Raw genomic sequence first — 16327 nt, forward strand, 5'->3', positions numbered from 1 at the left:
CTGAGTGTCCAGCTCATTGGCTGTGGATGCGAATCCTCAGGCCCCATAATCATGCGAGCCAATTTGTTATAGTAAATGTATCTACTTCTCTCTGGTCTATTCATTCTGTTTCTCTGGAGAGCCCAGACTACACACCAAGCAATGATGGGAGCCCAGTGGGGAGCCATTGAAATGTCTTGTGTATTGAACACACTGCCTCTGAGTGTTTATCATGCTTCTGAAGCCTGGGGCAATGAGGACTGAGGCAGACTGCAGAGGCGTCTGGGATATACCTCTCCTGTCTTCTTGGGCCCTTCCCCCCCTTCCCTTTCTGTTTCTATTTCTTGCTTTTCTCACCAATCCCTGGCTCTCATTATCTTTAGGTTCTTCTCTTTTCCTTAAAACACTTGTTATCAGGGAAGGGTCAGATCTACATATTTCACAGGAGGATGTGAATAATTACTAAGAATTAATGTGATTAATTGTTTAATTAAAGAATTAAAGTGAAGGAAAGCAAAAATAATATAAAAACAGGGAGGGGGACAAAACATGAGAGACTCTTAAATATGGAGAACAGAGGGTTACTGGAGAGTGTGTGGGAGGGGGGATGGGCTAAATGGGTAGGGGGCATTAGGGAATCTACTCCTGAAATCATTGTTGCACTATATGTTAACTAATTTGGATGTAAATTAAAAAAATAAAAAAAAAATTAAAGTCTTACCTCTACCCCAGGGTAGGTGATTTTTTTTCCCCCCAGCAAGGGAACAAAGCTTCATCTGGAGCTGGTGTTTTGTGGGAAGAAATGCACATATGGGCCAAGGAATAGGTGGCAGGGGGGCAGTTTCCTGGCCACAAAGCCTCCAGACTTCATATAGGTCTGCATGGATCTTAAACACCTCTGTTGGGACTTTGCACTTCTGGTTTCAGTCAAAGTGGGAGGGCCCAGGCCATGAACTCTGCCCAGGTCAGGCCCACAGCCAGGTCCTTGGGGGTCATGTGTACCAGGAGGGCCACCAGGTCAGCTCCAGCAGCCTCCTTCCCAGGTCTCCTTGCCTAAAGGCCACATGAGAAAATGCAAATGACCACCTGAGGGTGCTGTTACTCCACACTTTTTCTACAAAGCCTGCTGTCTGCAACCAAAGATGTCTAGGGTTCCTTTGTTTTTAAGTCTCAACCAAGGGATGTCTCTGGGAGAGAGGGGCAATACATACTCCCAGATCTAGATTAATATGGAAAATCAGAGGAAAACTTTTTGCCTTCTGAAAATGCCTTGATCTGTAACAATTTTGAAATTTTACTAGGGTACTGGTTTTCCAGCGTGCAGCACAGAATAATGCTGTGGAGCACAGGCCACACTGTTCAAACAGAATCAGGGTTTGAGCCTTAGTGCCACATTCACTAGTGGCGTGACATTGTGCCGTGACTAAGTCTCTCTGGGCCTCAGTTTTGTCATCGGCTTCATAGGGCACTTGTGAGGAGGCACATAACACTTCCTGGCACCAGGCTAGGCACATAGAGCTTTTTAAAAAAGCTCTTATCATTAAATACTATTTGCAAAGTTTAAAAAAAGAGATCAAGAGGGCATCAGCTGCTTGCATGCCAAATGAAACATGACTGGGCCCCAAGGCTGTATAATTGCATGAGGAAGCTAGGGTTATTTAGACTGCAGGATTGGCCAGATCAGCCAAGCGAAGAAAATGCCGCCAGAAAGGGTAACTTGATTTCTCTCTCCTTCTCCTGTCTAAAAATGGTGCAGTGATGCTGCATTCATAGGCTCACCTGGCCAAGAACCAGATTCTTTCAATATTATTCTCAGCCTCACCACTTCGAGCAAATATCTCATCTCCTTTTGCTTTATTCAGACTGCTGTTCACCGCAGCTCAGAAAAGCATAGTGATGGCCAAAATATAATGAGGGGTTTGGGAACTTGAGGGGAAAGGAATGATTACCAGTTAGCAAATTATTATATACACTATGCAGACTTCATGGTTGACACAACGAGGAACTTGGGATGAGTGGTAATTATGCACACTTGAGCTGAATTTTAGGAAAACATATAAAAGAAATGTTATTTCCTCTTTTAAAAAGGCTGTGATGGTAAGAAGCATTCCACGGCAATTATTATGCAGAGCGATTTCAAGGGTGAAATGAATTTGTCCATGAATTTTAACTACTGAAGTAAAGGAAATCTAATTGGGGGCTAAGGTAGTTTTAGGAATGGCAGCTTATGAGTTTTGTACTGACAGGTGCTGGTGAAAAGCTGATTGATCTCATTCAAGAATATAAAAGGCTACAGACATCTGTATGGCACTGCATAGGGTCCCAAGTATTTTCACATAAATTCTCTCATTTGATGTTCCCAACTACCTTTTGAGATATGAAGAATATTATTACTGTTATTAAAAAAAATAGTATTATTGAGATATAATTCATATACCAAACAATTCACCCACCTAAAGTGAATTCAGGGGTTTTAAGCATATTCAGTTACATGCAGCTATCACCACAATTTTAGAACATTTTCATTTTGTCAAAAAGAAACCCTCTATTCCCAGCTGTCACTTCCTCTATTCTCGCTTTCCCCTCCTCCTCCACTCTTAGCCCTAAGCAACCAGTAAGCAACCAGTCTGTCTCTACAAATTTGCCTACGCTAGAATTTCACATCAGTGGAATCATACAGTATGTAGTCTTTGGTGACTGGCTTCTTTTCCCTTAACGTTTTCAAGGTTCATTGATGTTGTAGCATGTATCAATACTCCATTCTTTTTAATGGCTGAATAATACTCCATTGTGTGGAGCTAACACATTTTGTTTATCCACTCATTTGGTATACATTTGGGTTGATTCAACCCTTTGGTTATTTTGCATAATGCTGCTACAAGTATTCAGGTACACAATATTTGTGTGGACATGTGTATTCATTTCTCTTGGGTATATACCTAGGAGTGGAACTGCTGGGTCATTTGGAAACTGAATGTTTACGTGTTAAGGAAATGCCAGACTGTTTTCCAAAGTGGCTGTGTTTTACATTTCCATCAGCAGTGTATGAGGGTTCTGATTCTCCACATTGTTGCAAATGTTTTATCTGACTTTCTGATTTTCCTCATTCTTTTTCTTCTTTTTTTTTTTTTTTTAACTTGGCTTCATGCCCAGCGCAGAGCCCAATGTGGGGCTTGAACTCACAAACCCGAGATCAAGACCTGAGCTGAGATCAAAAGTTAGATGCTTAACCAACTGAGCCACCCCGGCACCCCTGATTCTCCTCATTCTAATGGGTATGAAATGGTATCTCTTTGTGATGTTGATTTGCACATACCTGATGACTGATGATGTTTCATGTGTTTGTTGCTTATTTGTATATCTTCTCTGCAGAAATGCCTCTTCAGATCCTTTCCCCATGTTAAAAATTGGGTTATCTTTTTTTTTTTAATTGGTATTCAGTTTTAAGAGTTCTTTATATATTCTACATGTAATACCTTATCAGATATGTGATTGGCAAATATTTTCTCCCACTTGGTGAGTTATCTTTTAACTTTCTTGATAGTGTCCTTTGAAGCACAAAGTTTTCAGTTTTGAGGAAGTCCAATTCATCTATTTTGTTGTTGTTGTTGTTTATGCTTTTAGTGTCATAACTAAAGTATTTGGCCATTGCCAAGTTCAAGGTCATGAAGATTTGCTCCTATGTTTTCTTCTGAGAGTTTTATATTTTCCCACTTAGATATTTGGCCCATTTTGAGTTAATTTTTATATATGGTGTGAGGGCAGAGTCCGACTTCATTCTTTTGATGTGGGTATCCAAGATGTTCCAGCAGCATTTGTTGAAGAAACTATCCTTTCCCCCATTAAATAGTCTTCACACCCTTGATGAAAATTAATTGATTATAAAAACATGGATTTATTTCTGGAATCTCAGTTCTATTCTAATGATCTATATGTCTATACTTATGCCAGTAACACACTGTTTTAATTACTGTTGCTTTTGAAGTTTGCAATTGGGAAGTGTGAATCCTCCAACTTTGTTTTTCTTTCCCACTATTGTTTGTCTATAGGGGACTCCTTGTAAATCCATATGAATTTTAGAGTCAGTTTGTCAATTTCTACAAAGAAGTCAGCTGGGATTCTAACAGGTTTTGCATTGAATCTGTAAATCAATTTGGGAAGTATCACCATTTTAACACTATTAAGTCTTCTAATCAATGAACATGAGAGATTTTCCCACTTATTTAACTCTTCTTTAATTTCTTTTAACAATACTTCATCATTTTCAGAGTATAAGTTTTGTGCTTATTCTATTAAATTAATTCCTAAGTATTTTATTCTTTCTGATATTATTGTAAATGGAATAATTTTTTCTTAATTTCACTTTCAGCTGGTTCATTGCAAGTATATAGAAATGCAATTGATTTTTGATATTGGTCTTGTATCCTTCAACCTTGCCACACTCTTTTTACTAGGTCTAACCATTTTTTAGTGGACTCCTTAGGTTTTTATATAAACAAGATCATGTTATCTGTGAACAGGTGTACTTCTTCCTTTCCAAGCTAGCTGCCTAAAGTTTAGCCTGGATCTCCAAGTAATCTACCAATCTCCTCCCAACTGCTTTTCATGACAACCTCCACTGTTTTTGAGGGTGCCTTTAGTTTTTATTATTTTTTAAAGGAGATAGAAGTTTCCTGAATACCCCTCAAGGGAGCAGCTGGCGGGATAGCAGAGGAGAGGCTTTTCTGCTGAGAGCACCTTTAGACTTGAACTTGCAAATGAAGTCAGTTCTTTGGTGAGGAATTTGGAATTCTTTGTTCTATAGCCTGCTTTCTCCCCCTGGGCAAAATCTCTGATGCTTGGCTCTAGCTGGGGGCAGGGAAAATGGTGAGTTCTTCTCTGAGGCCTTTGCTTTAGTTGATGAATGTTTGGTGGAGGGGGGACTGTAGCCTCAGTTCTTCTGGCTTGCCTCTTCTGGCTAGAATCCCCATCCCATTAGCTGGGGGAAGGGTGTTTGAGGTCTCATATTCTTCTTGGTGCAGTGCTCAACATAGAGCCTTTGTCCCATACAATTGAGGTTGGGAGGAAGAGGGGAGCCCAACTTCGCAGCCACACTTGCCCAGAATTTAATCTCAGCAACAGGTGGCCTGGGGCAGGTGAGAAATGGAGAGGTCTCTCCTCTCACCTGTGGGGAGAAAGGGCTCTGTGTTCTTAGCTCTCAGTCTAGAGTGGGAGGTCTCTCTCACTGAGCTGGGAAGGGAGGAAGAAATGTGCAAATACCATAGATTCTCAGTGATCTTACCAAGTTGGGCAGATTTTCTTGACTGTTTCTTCACTTGATTCATGCACTTACAACCATTTCCAGATAATGTTTCTTAAAAAAAAAACCTGTGTCAACTATTCTTCAAAAAAAAATCTACTGATCAGATTGGAGACTGTAGTTAATAATGCTGTATTATATACTTGATATTTGCTAAAAGTAAGTTGGCCTTGAGTACTTCACTAAAAAATATTATCTGTGTAAAGGTAATGGATGTGTTAACTTGACTGTGGGAATCATTTCGTCATATATACATATATCAAATTACCATGCTGTACAACTTAAATACATTACAATTTTGTCATTTATACCTGAATAAACCTGGAAAAAATGACCCATCAAAAAAAAATGGTCCTCAGTTTTGTTGGAGAGTCAGTCCACGGATCTCATGCAATCATGGTAGACGTGGAACTTTTATTATTGTTATTTAATAGATGAGAACAATGTTCATATGTTCAAGAGACTGGGGGGGTAGGGCCCAGAGTGGGAAGGAAAGTCACCAAGGATCAGAACAGCACAAAACCTAATTATAGAATTGAAAGGTGGTAAAAGATGTTAGATGTTATCTATATTAGATTTTACCTGCTTGAGTAATCTCTCTACAACCACTCTTGGATGTGGTCCTTTAGTCTCTGCTTGAACACCTCCAGGAATGGGGAGCTAGCTGCTATTAGTTTAGACTGAATATCTGAATATTATCCCCAGGAACAACATAACCATGGCCAAACACAGCTTGAGCCTAGCGGGATTGGCTGTGTGTACAAACAGAAGGGGAAACAGAAAATAGGTTCTTTGGAATCCTAAACAACTTTATGTCACCAGCAGGTCATGAGCATGCTGTAAAAAGGCACCTAGCTGTTTTTGAACACCAGGTGCCCAAGGGACTGCTCTAATTTTAGAATTAACATAGTGCTTACTAAAGAGGTCCAGGACTCATGGGTCTGGAATGTGATGTACTCTCACCCTCAGGCTATGCAGACTCCTGTCCTACTGTTGATTCTGCTCCAACCATTTTCTGATGTTGAGAGGGAGAACCAGACCATAGAACTGGCATGTGCCTGAGCAATTTGCCAAGAAAAATGATTTAAATGCCAACCTTGAGAGACAGAGTTGGTGATGGCCCTTTCTGAAGGGGTAAGAGCTCATTTTCATAGTGTGGCATTGTGCTGAATATCCTCTACCCTTTCCAGATCCTTTCTCTGCCCTTCTCTGCCAGCTCTATGGCCCCGGAGGCTCACCTCTGAAGACGGCATTGCCTGGGCTCCCCCACTGGCCATCTTGCCATTTTGTTCAGTCATTGGAGGCACCAGCAGATCAGAGAGTGGAAAGAGAGGCTGAAGTTGGATTCCCTGTTCTGGAACCTGATCTCTGGCTGGAGCTGTGGACCTTCTTTCTCTGTCTCAGATGCAGTAGCATGATTTTCTGTCCTTGTTCTGCTGGTCATAAGGGTGCTGCTGACAGCTGGTTTCTGGGTGTCACCACCCCTTGTTTTTACCCTGAACATCCATACCTTTGACACAGACCATCATTCAAATCTCTTTATCTGATCTAAGGAGGGGTGAATTCTATTTCTTGTCAGAGAAATTTCTTGTTACCATCCTTCCATGATAGCAATGTTCCTTTGGTCTCCCCTAATTATTATCAAGCCTAAAAAAGGAAGCAAGCCCCATGTTGCTGTCCTAGAATTAACTCTAGGGGACCTCATATGCTCACATGGGTCCCATGTAAACAAGACAGATGATTTTGTTCGTGTCCTGCCCTGGAATTTGAAGCCTCTGTTGCATCCACGAATGTGTTTATTCCACAAGCTCTTTCCAGAAGTAGAAGAGGTAACATTTCTACATAGCTTGGCTGTCGTTTAGAATCAGAAGTGGTTTGGTTCCTGAACGTTTCCTGCATCAATGTGAAGTATGTAGAGTCTTTTGCACCCTTGAGAGATAGTGGAAAATTTCAACACATAGCACATGGTTTCCTAATTTAGCTTTGAGCTGTCATCCTATGAGTTCTATCCCAAAGTCCTAGCTAATCAATATGTTTCTTTGTCCATGAGCAGGAACTTAAAAAAATTACTTTTAAAACTTAAGCATAGGAAAAAGCAAGCTACTTTCTTAGGTCTATGTTAATTCACTGAAACTCTTTCTTTGTATTCATAGCTGGATGACTAAACTTTCTATTTATAAACAGAGGGGGCTTCCTAAGACCTAGAGACCCAACATTACTTTTAGGCATTCATGTCACAAGCCAGCCCAAGCTATATTTTACCAAGAGGTTAGCTGGCATACTGGTTTGAATCTTGTACTTATTTATAGTGACAGTAGCATATTTGGCTCTTACACATTCTCCTAAAAGGCTGATAACCTCAGTTATCTTGTGCTATAAGTGGCCAGCTTTCACTGAGTTAGAAATGAATGTTTGGAGGGGGAAGGGAGATGGGGAACATTCTGATTTGCCAACAGTTGCCTCATGCAAGTATGTCTTCAGAACAGCCATGTCGGCTACCAAGGAAACCTGTGAATTCGCCATGGAAGCTGTCAGGCTAGCTTACAGGCATCAATGATGAAAATCTTGTTATTTCTGGAGCAGTGATTGATGTTTCAAATAGAAGATGACATTTTGATGGGATCCAGACTTGCTGTGATAGGAGTTAATGAGGATAATGATGATGATAATGATATTTACATTATACCTTTCTTCCAAAGAATTCTTCAGTCCTTTTTATCTCATTTGTGTTGAAAATGTCCCTTTGGAGTTGGGAGGGAAAGGTGTTATTAATCTGTTTTTCAGGAGAGAAAATACATATAGAGAGATAATTGCCTGGCTTTCAGGCTCCATTTTGGTGGTGAGAAGAGATATTTAAATGACAAATTAAACCAGGGGAAATTAAACTCAGCAAAATGCCAGTCTCAGTCCCCATCATCCTATATGATGCTGCCATATGCAGTAATATCACTCCCTGACCCCAAAGTCTTCAGGAGATCCTCACAGACTGTTGATTCAGTCTAATATCCCCTTTTAGCAGGCAAGACTCTTGACATCCCAACCTGCATGGTCTCACTGTTGTATTTCCCTGTGTTTCAGCCCAACAAATCTACTTGCTTACCCCTACCATCTGCTCTGCACACCCCATTCTCCTTCTACAATCTTCATCACACCTGCCATCCCTTGTTTAATGTCTGTCTTCCTCTGTGAATGTGAATTCCAGCAAAGCAGGTCCTGTCACCATTGTGCCCCCAGGGTCTAGCATAGTTAACTGGTACACGATAGGCACATTTTTTTTTTTACTGTTTATTAACTTATTTTGAGAGGGGGGCAGGAAAGGAGAGACAGAGAGAGAGAGAGAGAGAGAGAGACAGAGACAGAGACAGAGACAGAGATGGAGAGAGAGAATGCGAGAGAATCCCAAGCAGGCTCCATGCTGACACAGGGCTCCATCTCATGACCCTGAGATCATGACCTGAGCTGAAATCGAGAGTCCGATGCTTAACCCAACAGAGCCACCCAGGTGCCCCCACGAGAAGCACTTCTGAAGTGCATACTATGCTCTCCCACCTCCATGCCTTTGTTCATGCTCTTTCCTCATCCTCAAATACCTGGCCTCCCATCTTGGCTTACTGAAGCCTGGGCTGTCCTTCCAAGTCCAGATCAAACCCTGGTTCCTCCGTCAGGTCTCCCCTACTTGGGAACCACCATGGTGCTGTTCTTTTTAGTTCTTACCCTACCTTCTTTTGTGTCATAATCATTTGTGATCTTGTGTTGTCTTTCTTGGCCCTCCCACACTGCCAGCTCTGGAAAGACAGGAGCTGCACCCCAGAGCCTGGCAGTGTGCAATTTGTTAAATATGTGCTCACTTGTCTAAAAATATTGTTGGCCAGCATTATTCATTCAGCTAAAAGTCCCAATTCCAGAATCTGTAGCTTGTCACGAGAGGGGATTTTTCTCATTCTTATCTTCTGCCATTCTTCTGGAAGGCTGGGAGGAAGATCAGTCAGGCAAGCCCTGCCAACTCTTCCTTTAAAAAGTTCTCCTTTCTCTTCTGTGAGGAGTAAGTACTCTGGCACTTAGGTGGAGGGTTCCATTGCCTACGGGGGCCCTGGGCAGATGTGCCAGGGTGGTAGTTGGCATTTTCTTTTTAGCTTCCATGCCATTTCAATGCTGGCCTAGATAAGGGAGAACTAATCAAGTTGAGAAGATATGGTACAACAATGACGTCTCCAAGGAATTTTAATTACTCTGTGCTTCTAATGAGCAAGGGCACGTACCATTTAGTTACCACGAGAAGACACCAGATTGAACTGACTCTGGGTGTATGTGAAACCTCATAAGCAGCACATTTTTGATGGCTTGAAGACCCCGGGCTACTAGCAACATGGGCATACTGAACATCTGTGTTATAACACTCCATATAAATTAGAAAGAACTGCTTCGACAACCGTATCATAGAATATTCAGGGCTGTTAAAATTGATGATGTAGATCTCTACTTATTGACATGGGGAGATGCCTGCAATCTATTGTTAAGTGGAGGCGGGCTACTGAACTGCCTAATTATGTAAAATTATTCCACATTTATATCTGTACCTCTTTATAGATGTGTGGATATTCTTCAAAATATTAAGAAGAGCATCTCTAGGTTATGAAATTTTGGGTATTTTTTCTTTACTTTTATTTTTATAGTTTCTTTTGTATTATTTGAATTTTACTTTTATAGTGAGTGGTTATTTTTACAATCAGAAAAGGAAAACAATAAAGCTGCTTTCAGCTCGAAAAAAAATTGGTGGAAATAAAAAAGACTCATTAAAAAATCTTCAAATTTCCTAAAAGATGCTTACTGCAAACAAACAAAAACCAAAACCAAACTCTTGCATGAACACAGGAAAAAATTGTTGCATGGTTTCCATGACTGAACCGTATAATGTGCTGACCACAGTTAGGAGTGAAAGGGAACAAAGGAAGCCTTAAGGAGGAGCACATGTGAAATCAAGATCTCCTAACCTCGCCTGGGTCTCATGCACACTTTTTAGTGCCTGAAGTATGAAATATCACTTCAAATATCATTTCAACCCAAGATTTTGATGGCAGTGGATTTACAGGTACAATATTTCTAATTATGGGACAACAGAGAAAACTTCCCATCTCTGACAGCAAGGCAATGGTGACTTCACTTACTACAGCAGTTTTTGTTGCAAAAAAGAGACACATGCTGTTGGTCACAGTACAATTCACACTTTATTCCATCGTGATTTGTATACTTGTAGGATCAGGACAACAAGAGACCAAAATCAGTGCAGAACTTCTCTGGACTAAAGAGCCGTGAAAGGCATTTACTGGTTTTGGCACACAGAGTGGATAACCATACATTGGCTGGAATGTGATGGTCAGCAAATCAAAATGCACACATCTAACACCATGTTGAAATCATGTCTGAGTTCTGTAGAATGTTAAAGATTAAATAATTACAAAGACTAACATGCAACTCTATATAAGTCACATTATTCATCTACAGACTATTTCCCCCTTAGAGATGAAGAGATAGCCTTAGTAATCTGTTCACAGTAGCTTAAAGAGCAATCAATACACATTAGAGATCTGCCTGCTGATTTCTATAGCGATTCATTAGAGTTGAAGAAATAATGCTAAATAATATACTTTCTCTATATTGCCCCTATTAGATTGAATCTTACCGACCAAGTAATTCTGACTCAACTTTTCCTTACTTTAATATAATTCCTATTGTCTTCACAATGTCAAAGAGCAGCTTCTGTTAGTTTATTTATCCTTATAAATCACAACGGGCCAGAGGGGAACCTATGTAATAACAGGTTATCTTTCCTCCGAAAAGAGAACATTATGCTTACGAGAACATCAAAAAATACTACTACTATGCTGCAGATATTTTGGGTTTTCACATCATCACGTAGGGAGTCTAAAGAAGACAGCCTAGTCAGTTGACATAGCATAGAATGAGATTCTGTAGAAGGGGCACACAGATTCTAAGTGACTTCTTGAGACAGAGGAGCAAAGAGTACAAGCAAAGGAAAGGAAAGGTGGAAAACAGCCTTCTGCAGAACAGATTGTTCAGAAGAAAAATCTAACTACTTGCAATCGACTATAATACAGTTCTTCAGTTGGGGATGACAGAAGTAAGGATATTAAAAATTATATGCCACTTGCTAGTAAGCCTCATGTGGCTGACTAGGTTAATTTTCCCCAGATTGTTTCTGAGATGCTGAACTCTTCCAGGGAGAAGTTCTGATTTTGCCAGCTCAGAGCCAGATTTAACCCAAAAGGGCAACCATAATTGTGGAAGACAATTTTTCCTTATTAACTTGAGCATGTGGGTAACATTCATTTTCTCTCTGGTAAAAACATACTATTCACCTATGATGAGACAATTCCAAATATGACAGTGACTAAGATATGGTTCATTCATGGGATGCTATATAAGATATCTGCATGTGAAATGAATTTAAAGTTAAGCAAAAAGGAGAGGAAAGGAATTCTTCAAATCCTGGCATTAGATCATCAAATAAATGAAAAAGACAGATAGTAGTTACAGATGCCTTGGTTTTCTCAGAGGCTTATCACTTCCATTTGGTCACTAAACCTAAGAAACGGTTGGTTAGAAATACATAGGTAAGCAGAGCAAGACTTTCAGTCATATTTCTTAATCTCCCTGATTGTTAATCTTGAACAACAAGCTACAGGCAATACCGGAAAGGTGGAGATAACTAGGAAGTTTGATAACATGCCTGGATCAGTCACCATTCCTTGGAAAGTACCTTTTCCTTGGCCTGCTAAGAGGCTGTTTCTTTCAGGTTTAAGTAAAAGACAATGATCTCTCCCTTCACTGCGGCATTGTTCTTTGTAAGAGACTGGCATCAGTTTTAGGTTGTGTAATTTAAAAGCTAGAGAGGAAAGAAGTGTTAATTGAATTCCACAGTACATAATCATAGATATTTCAAAGTAGAATTGTCCATTGTCTGCGGTTTCAAGCACCAAGCGGATCACTTCCTGTACATGCTCCATCTGGCTCTCACTAGACCATCAATAATCACTTTTAGATGCAATGTCTCTTTTGAAAGAAATAACGTCGTTAGACCAGGATAATTGCAGGGGGGTAGAAGGCTGGAAATAGGGTGAGTCACGATGGCGGGGGGGGGGGGGGGGGTGGTGGGAATAGAAATGAGCTGATGGAATAAATAAGAGTATTCCCCAAGGTCTGTAAATGGCTGGTGGTAAAGCAAAAATTCATGGAATGTGACTTAAAAGACTTCCTAAGACATTGTACCCATATGGTGTTTCCAAGTGTCTTGATCTACGATCCTAGCAACCCTATGGAGCTGAATTTACCTTCCTAGCTGTGGTGTCCTACTTATGGAATTTAGTTATCTGGGGCAAACCCCATCAGGACATGCTTCTTTGTAGTTAACTCTTCCCAAATAGTCTCTCTGATTTTGGTCACAATTCTGCTGAGGGACCTGTCTGCCTTTCCTGGGGAGAATGGAGGTGGTGGGCAAATACCTAGCCACGAGCCAGAGGAGACGGATGTGGCAGATGGGGGAGGCCTGCAGGAAGGTATCCAGAAGGCAAGACAGTGGATTTTACCTAAGGTAATAGAAGTGGGAAAGGCAAAAGAAAATAACTGGAAACAAAATTTCCAGAGTTCAGAGGAAAAAAAAAAAAAGAGGGAAACGGAGAGGATCCAGGAACAAGGGAATTTTTCAGGAACCAAAGATGATTAATGATACAGAGAAGAACAAAAAACAAAACACAAAACAACCCAGCCTATCTGACTGATCAAGAAGATACCCTTTAGCATATATTGGCAACTAAACATCATATATATATTTCACACCAATAATACAAACACTAAAATGAGTGTTTCTTTACTATTATTAATCACAGTTCAATAATTCATTAGCTCTATATTTTCTAGATTGCTTAATTCATTTAGCAAAACCCACGGCTTAGGTACCACCGCAAGGGGCGGGGGGGGGGGTGCAGAATGAAGCAAACTTGGAATCAGACTTTTGTAAACCAGAGTTAGTAGCACAGTGGCACAGTAGATTGTCAATGAACACGATAGGAGTGGTACAGTTATCGGCCTTGTGAGTGCAGTATTGCTGGCTACAAGGGAGGGACTTCAACTCAGGAGTCTACCTTCTTGTTAATTAAAATTGAGCAGCATGTGAGCAGCCCATCCACCTTTTCCAGTTCAGAATGGCTCACGGGGATCAGCATATGGTCCTTCAGCTTCTCATAAACCTGCAGCAGGAATCAAGGAAAGGTAAAGAAGAAGGATTGTGCCTCTGCCTCTGTCTTACCCTACCCCCACCTCCTTGCCTAGTGCAGAGAATTAATGTGGCTTGCAAGTTTAGGCATCTCAGCCATGTAACCCCAAGATGTACATGCAATCTAGACCACATATGTGCCCACAGCCATACTGATGGAGCTAGCAGCACTGGTTAACCACTAGCTCTATGCTTTAACCTCAAAGGCAAAGATGTGTCAAAAATGTGGTTGTTACTAGAGATGCCTTCACTCTGCCGTTGTCACTGGGAGATTGAGTGATATGTGAAAGCCGGTGGCAGTGTTTTCAGACTCAATAGTACTCTCCCTCTCCACACTTTAAAACCCTCTTAACTGTACTTTAATGTTTCTTTCCTTACCAACACCACTGGAAAAACCTGACAAAACAGAATTTAAATGAAGTATTTCAGGTCAAACTGCTTTTAAATTACAGGTGTGAATTTTATAGCATCTTTTGACACTAATAGAAAGCATGTGTCAAAACTTCAAATTAACAGTCCACAGATTGTTCTCTGATGATCAAACAAAGCACATTTTAAAAAAAACAACAACAAAATCCCTTGAAAACACACTGTCTAAAAGCAATCTACCATGCTTCTTCAGGAAGCACTTTGCTCCTTAAAATTCAGTACAGTGGTTAATTAAGAGTGCTGGAGCCAGAGCTGGGCTCCAAACCCAGTTCTGTCAACTCACCACCTAAAGTGTGACTTCAACCAAAATGCCATGTCCCCTCTTAGCCTTGGGTTACTACTCTGTAAAATTAGAGCAGCAAGAGCGCCCTCCCAGGGCCGCAGTAAGGAATCAATAAGATAATGCACACAACGCACTTGGCCCAGTGCCTGGAGCAGGGGAAGCCTCAGTGAACATGGATGCTATCATCGTTACTGTTGATAGACACAGGACTGAATCCGGAAGAGGTTAATCATCGTCTGGTTGTCAGATGATCACTGTGGCTGGAGAAGCAGGAACGATCCAGAGCTGTGTTTCTCCAAGTGAGTGCGGTGACCTAGGTACTTGTTGGTATTGCAGATTCTAGGATTCTAGGGTGCAGATTCTAGATCTAGGAACATGCTTTTTTAACAAACCTGAAGCACAATAAAATATGAGACCCACTATTCATCTGAGAGCTGGTTAAGCCCCAGTATGAGGTAAGGGGTCCTATAGTTTCCTCAACGTCACACTTTCCGTCATGGAAACAGAGAAATCATCTATGTATCTCCCCACCATTTTCTTTTAATCTGCCAAGAAGGTGACTAATTAAGATAAGCCTAGTAATTACACAATATCACATATTTAAAAGATAGCCAAAACATTTTCTAAAATGTTTAAAGATGTAAAATTTTAAGTTAGATGTAAAAAAAGATGAGTGGTTATCAAAGGCTCTTGTGTAATGCTCAGTATGAATATCTTATTCCTTCAGGCAGAGCTGAAGATGCTGAAATGCCTAAAACAGATATGGACGTGTGGAGGGTCTATGGATGAGCACTGCTGTGTCTCCGTGGTTAAAGTAAACTGCAGTTGCTAAAGTATACAAATGAGACTGGCAGAATGCCCTGAAAGACAAAGGAACATCTTCTAACACCAGAAAGAATTCCGTATCTAGGGACAATTCCCTTGTTGGCACATAAATGCAGAGGCTCTGAGAGGGACAGGTACGTGCCTGACTGCAAGTATATTTTCTTTTTGCTTTTTCTTATCCTTTGCTACCTGGGGTGTGCAGCCCAAAGCCCTTCTTTTTGTAGCCCTGACAATGAGCGCCCACCTCTGGGTCATTCATACTTCTCTGCCATAAGAAGCTAATGACGTTCTGAGGAAGGGCAGCTCACATTTGTCCGAAAACAATTCGAGTTGACCATCTAATTGTACGTATCTATGCTTAATGGGTATTTAAGTGTGGGGAGGTATGTGTAATCAGAGCTGGAGCACAGACTTGGGAGATCTAAGTACTTATTTGAAAAGTTCTGAATACCAGACACAATCACCTCAACTACTGTGCACACATTAGTGACCAATGACATGAATGAGAAGCGTGAGTTAAACTTTCCTTGTGACCTATATTATCCTTTCTGCTTTCATAATGATTTGATGTGTATAGAGGAAAAGGAAGTGCCTGTTATTTGTCACTCCATCATGAAAAAATTCCCTAGGCAGGAAGACTGTCATGGAGGCATATTCAGCTGCAGTGGCCAGGAAGGAGGGTTTTTTACCTTTGCACTTTCTGGATACTCTTCTGGGGTTCGGTGTAGCAAGACGTGGCCTTTGTTGGGGATATTTAGGTATATACAGTTCGCGGCCATGTCATCAGGCACAGTGAGTTTGTCATAGCGGTGGTCACTCATCTGTTGCATGATCTATAAAGAGAAACAAAGCAGGTTTAAGCAGAGCATTTCCCCACACTTTCAAACAGAAGGAAGGCAGTGTGTGGGAATAAGCTTGCAACGGATGCCTAAGAATGTTCTTGTCAAGTTCCTGCCTATTTCCTCCAGTCATTGAGAATCCCAGGAGGAAAACTCGATGAAGCTATGATTCTTTGGAAGAGCTGGAAGGGTTCTTCTTGTTTTGCTTTGTTTTATGAAAGTGTGCATTTGTGTGTAATTTTAAAAAGGTTTTAAAACTGTCCATAATTTTTTGTTTTTGTTCATAAGATCTATCACTAAGACATGAAATGGACATATATACAAAGGCCCAGTGGGGGGTTTGATGATATTCTTGGCTGAGTAAGAAGGGCTGCCCTGCTCTA

The 16327-nt window shown here is 40.8% G+C and overlaps 1 protein-coding gene across 3 annotated transcripts in view; it reads right to left on the reverse strand.

Annotated features, from left to right (window-relative positions):
- Positions 1-10484: 10484 nt before the first annotated feature.
- Positions 10485-16327, reverse strand: part of DDAH1 (dimethylarginine dimethylaminohydrolase 1) — a 139117-nt gene continuing 133274 nt past the window's right edge. For all 3 annotated transcript variants that reach the window (XM_043575468.1, XM_043575472.1, XM_043575470.1), the window contains 2 exons: positions 15795-15938; positions 10485-13542 (listed from right to left, as the gene is read on the reverse strand). In XM_043575468.1, coding sequence (XP_043431403.1) covers positions 13426-13542; positions 15795-15938 — 261 coding nt within the window. In that variant the 3' untranslated portion in view covers positions 10485-13425. The remainder of the gene's footprint in view (positions 13543-15794; positions 15939-16327) is intronic.

Source organism: Prionailurus bengalensis, chromosome C1 (assembly GCF_016509475.1).
Source record: "Prionailurus bengalensis isolate Pbe53 chromosome C1, Fcat_Pben_1.1_paternal_pri, whole genome shotgun sequence".
Lineage (NCBI taxonomy): Eukaryota > Metazoa > Chordata > Mammalia > Carnivora > Felidae > Prionailurus > Prionailurus bengalensis.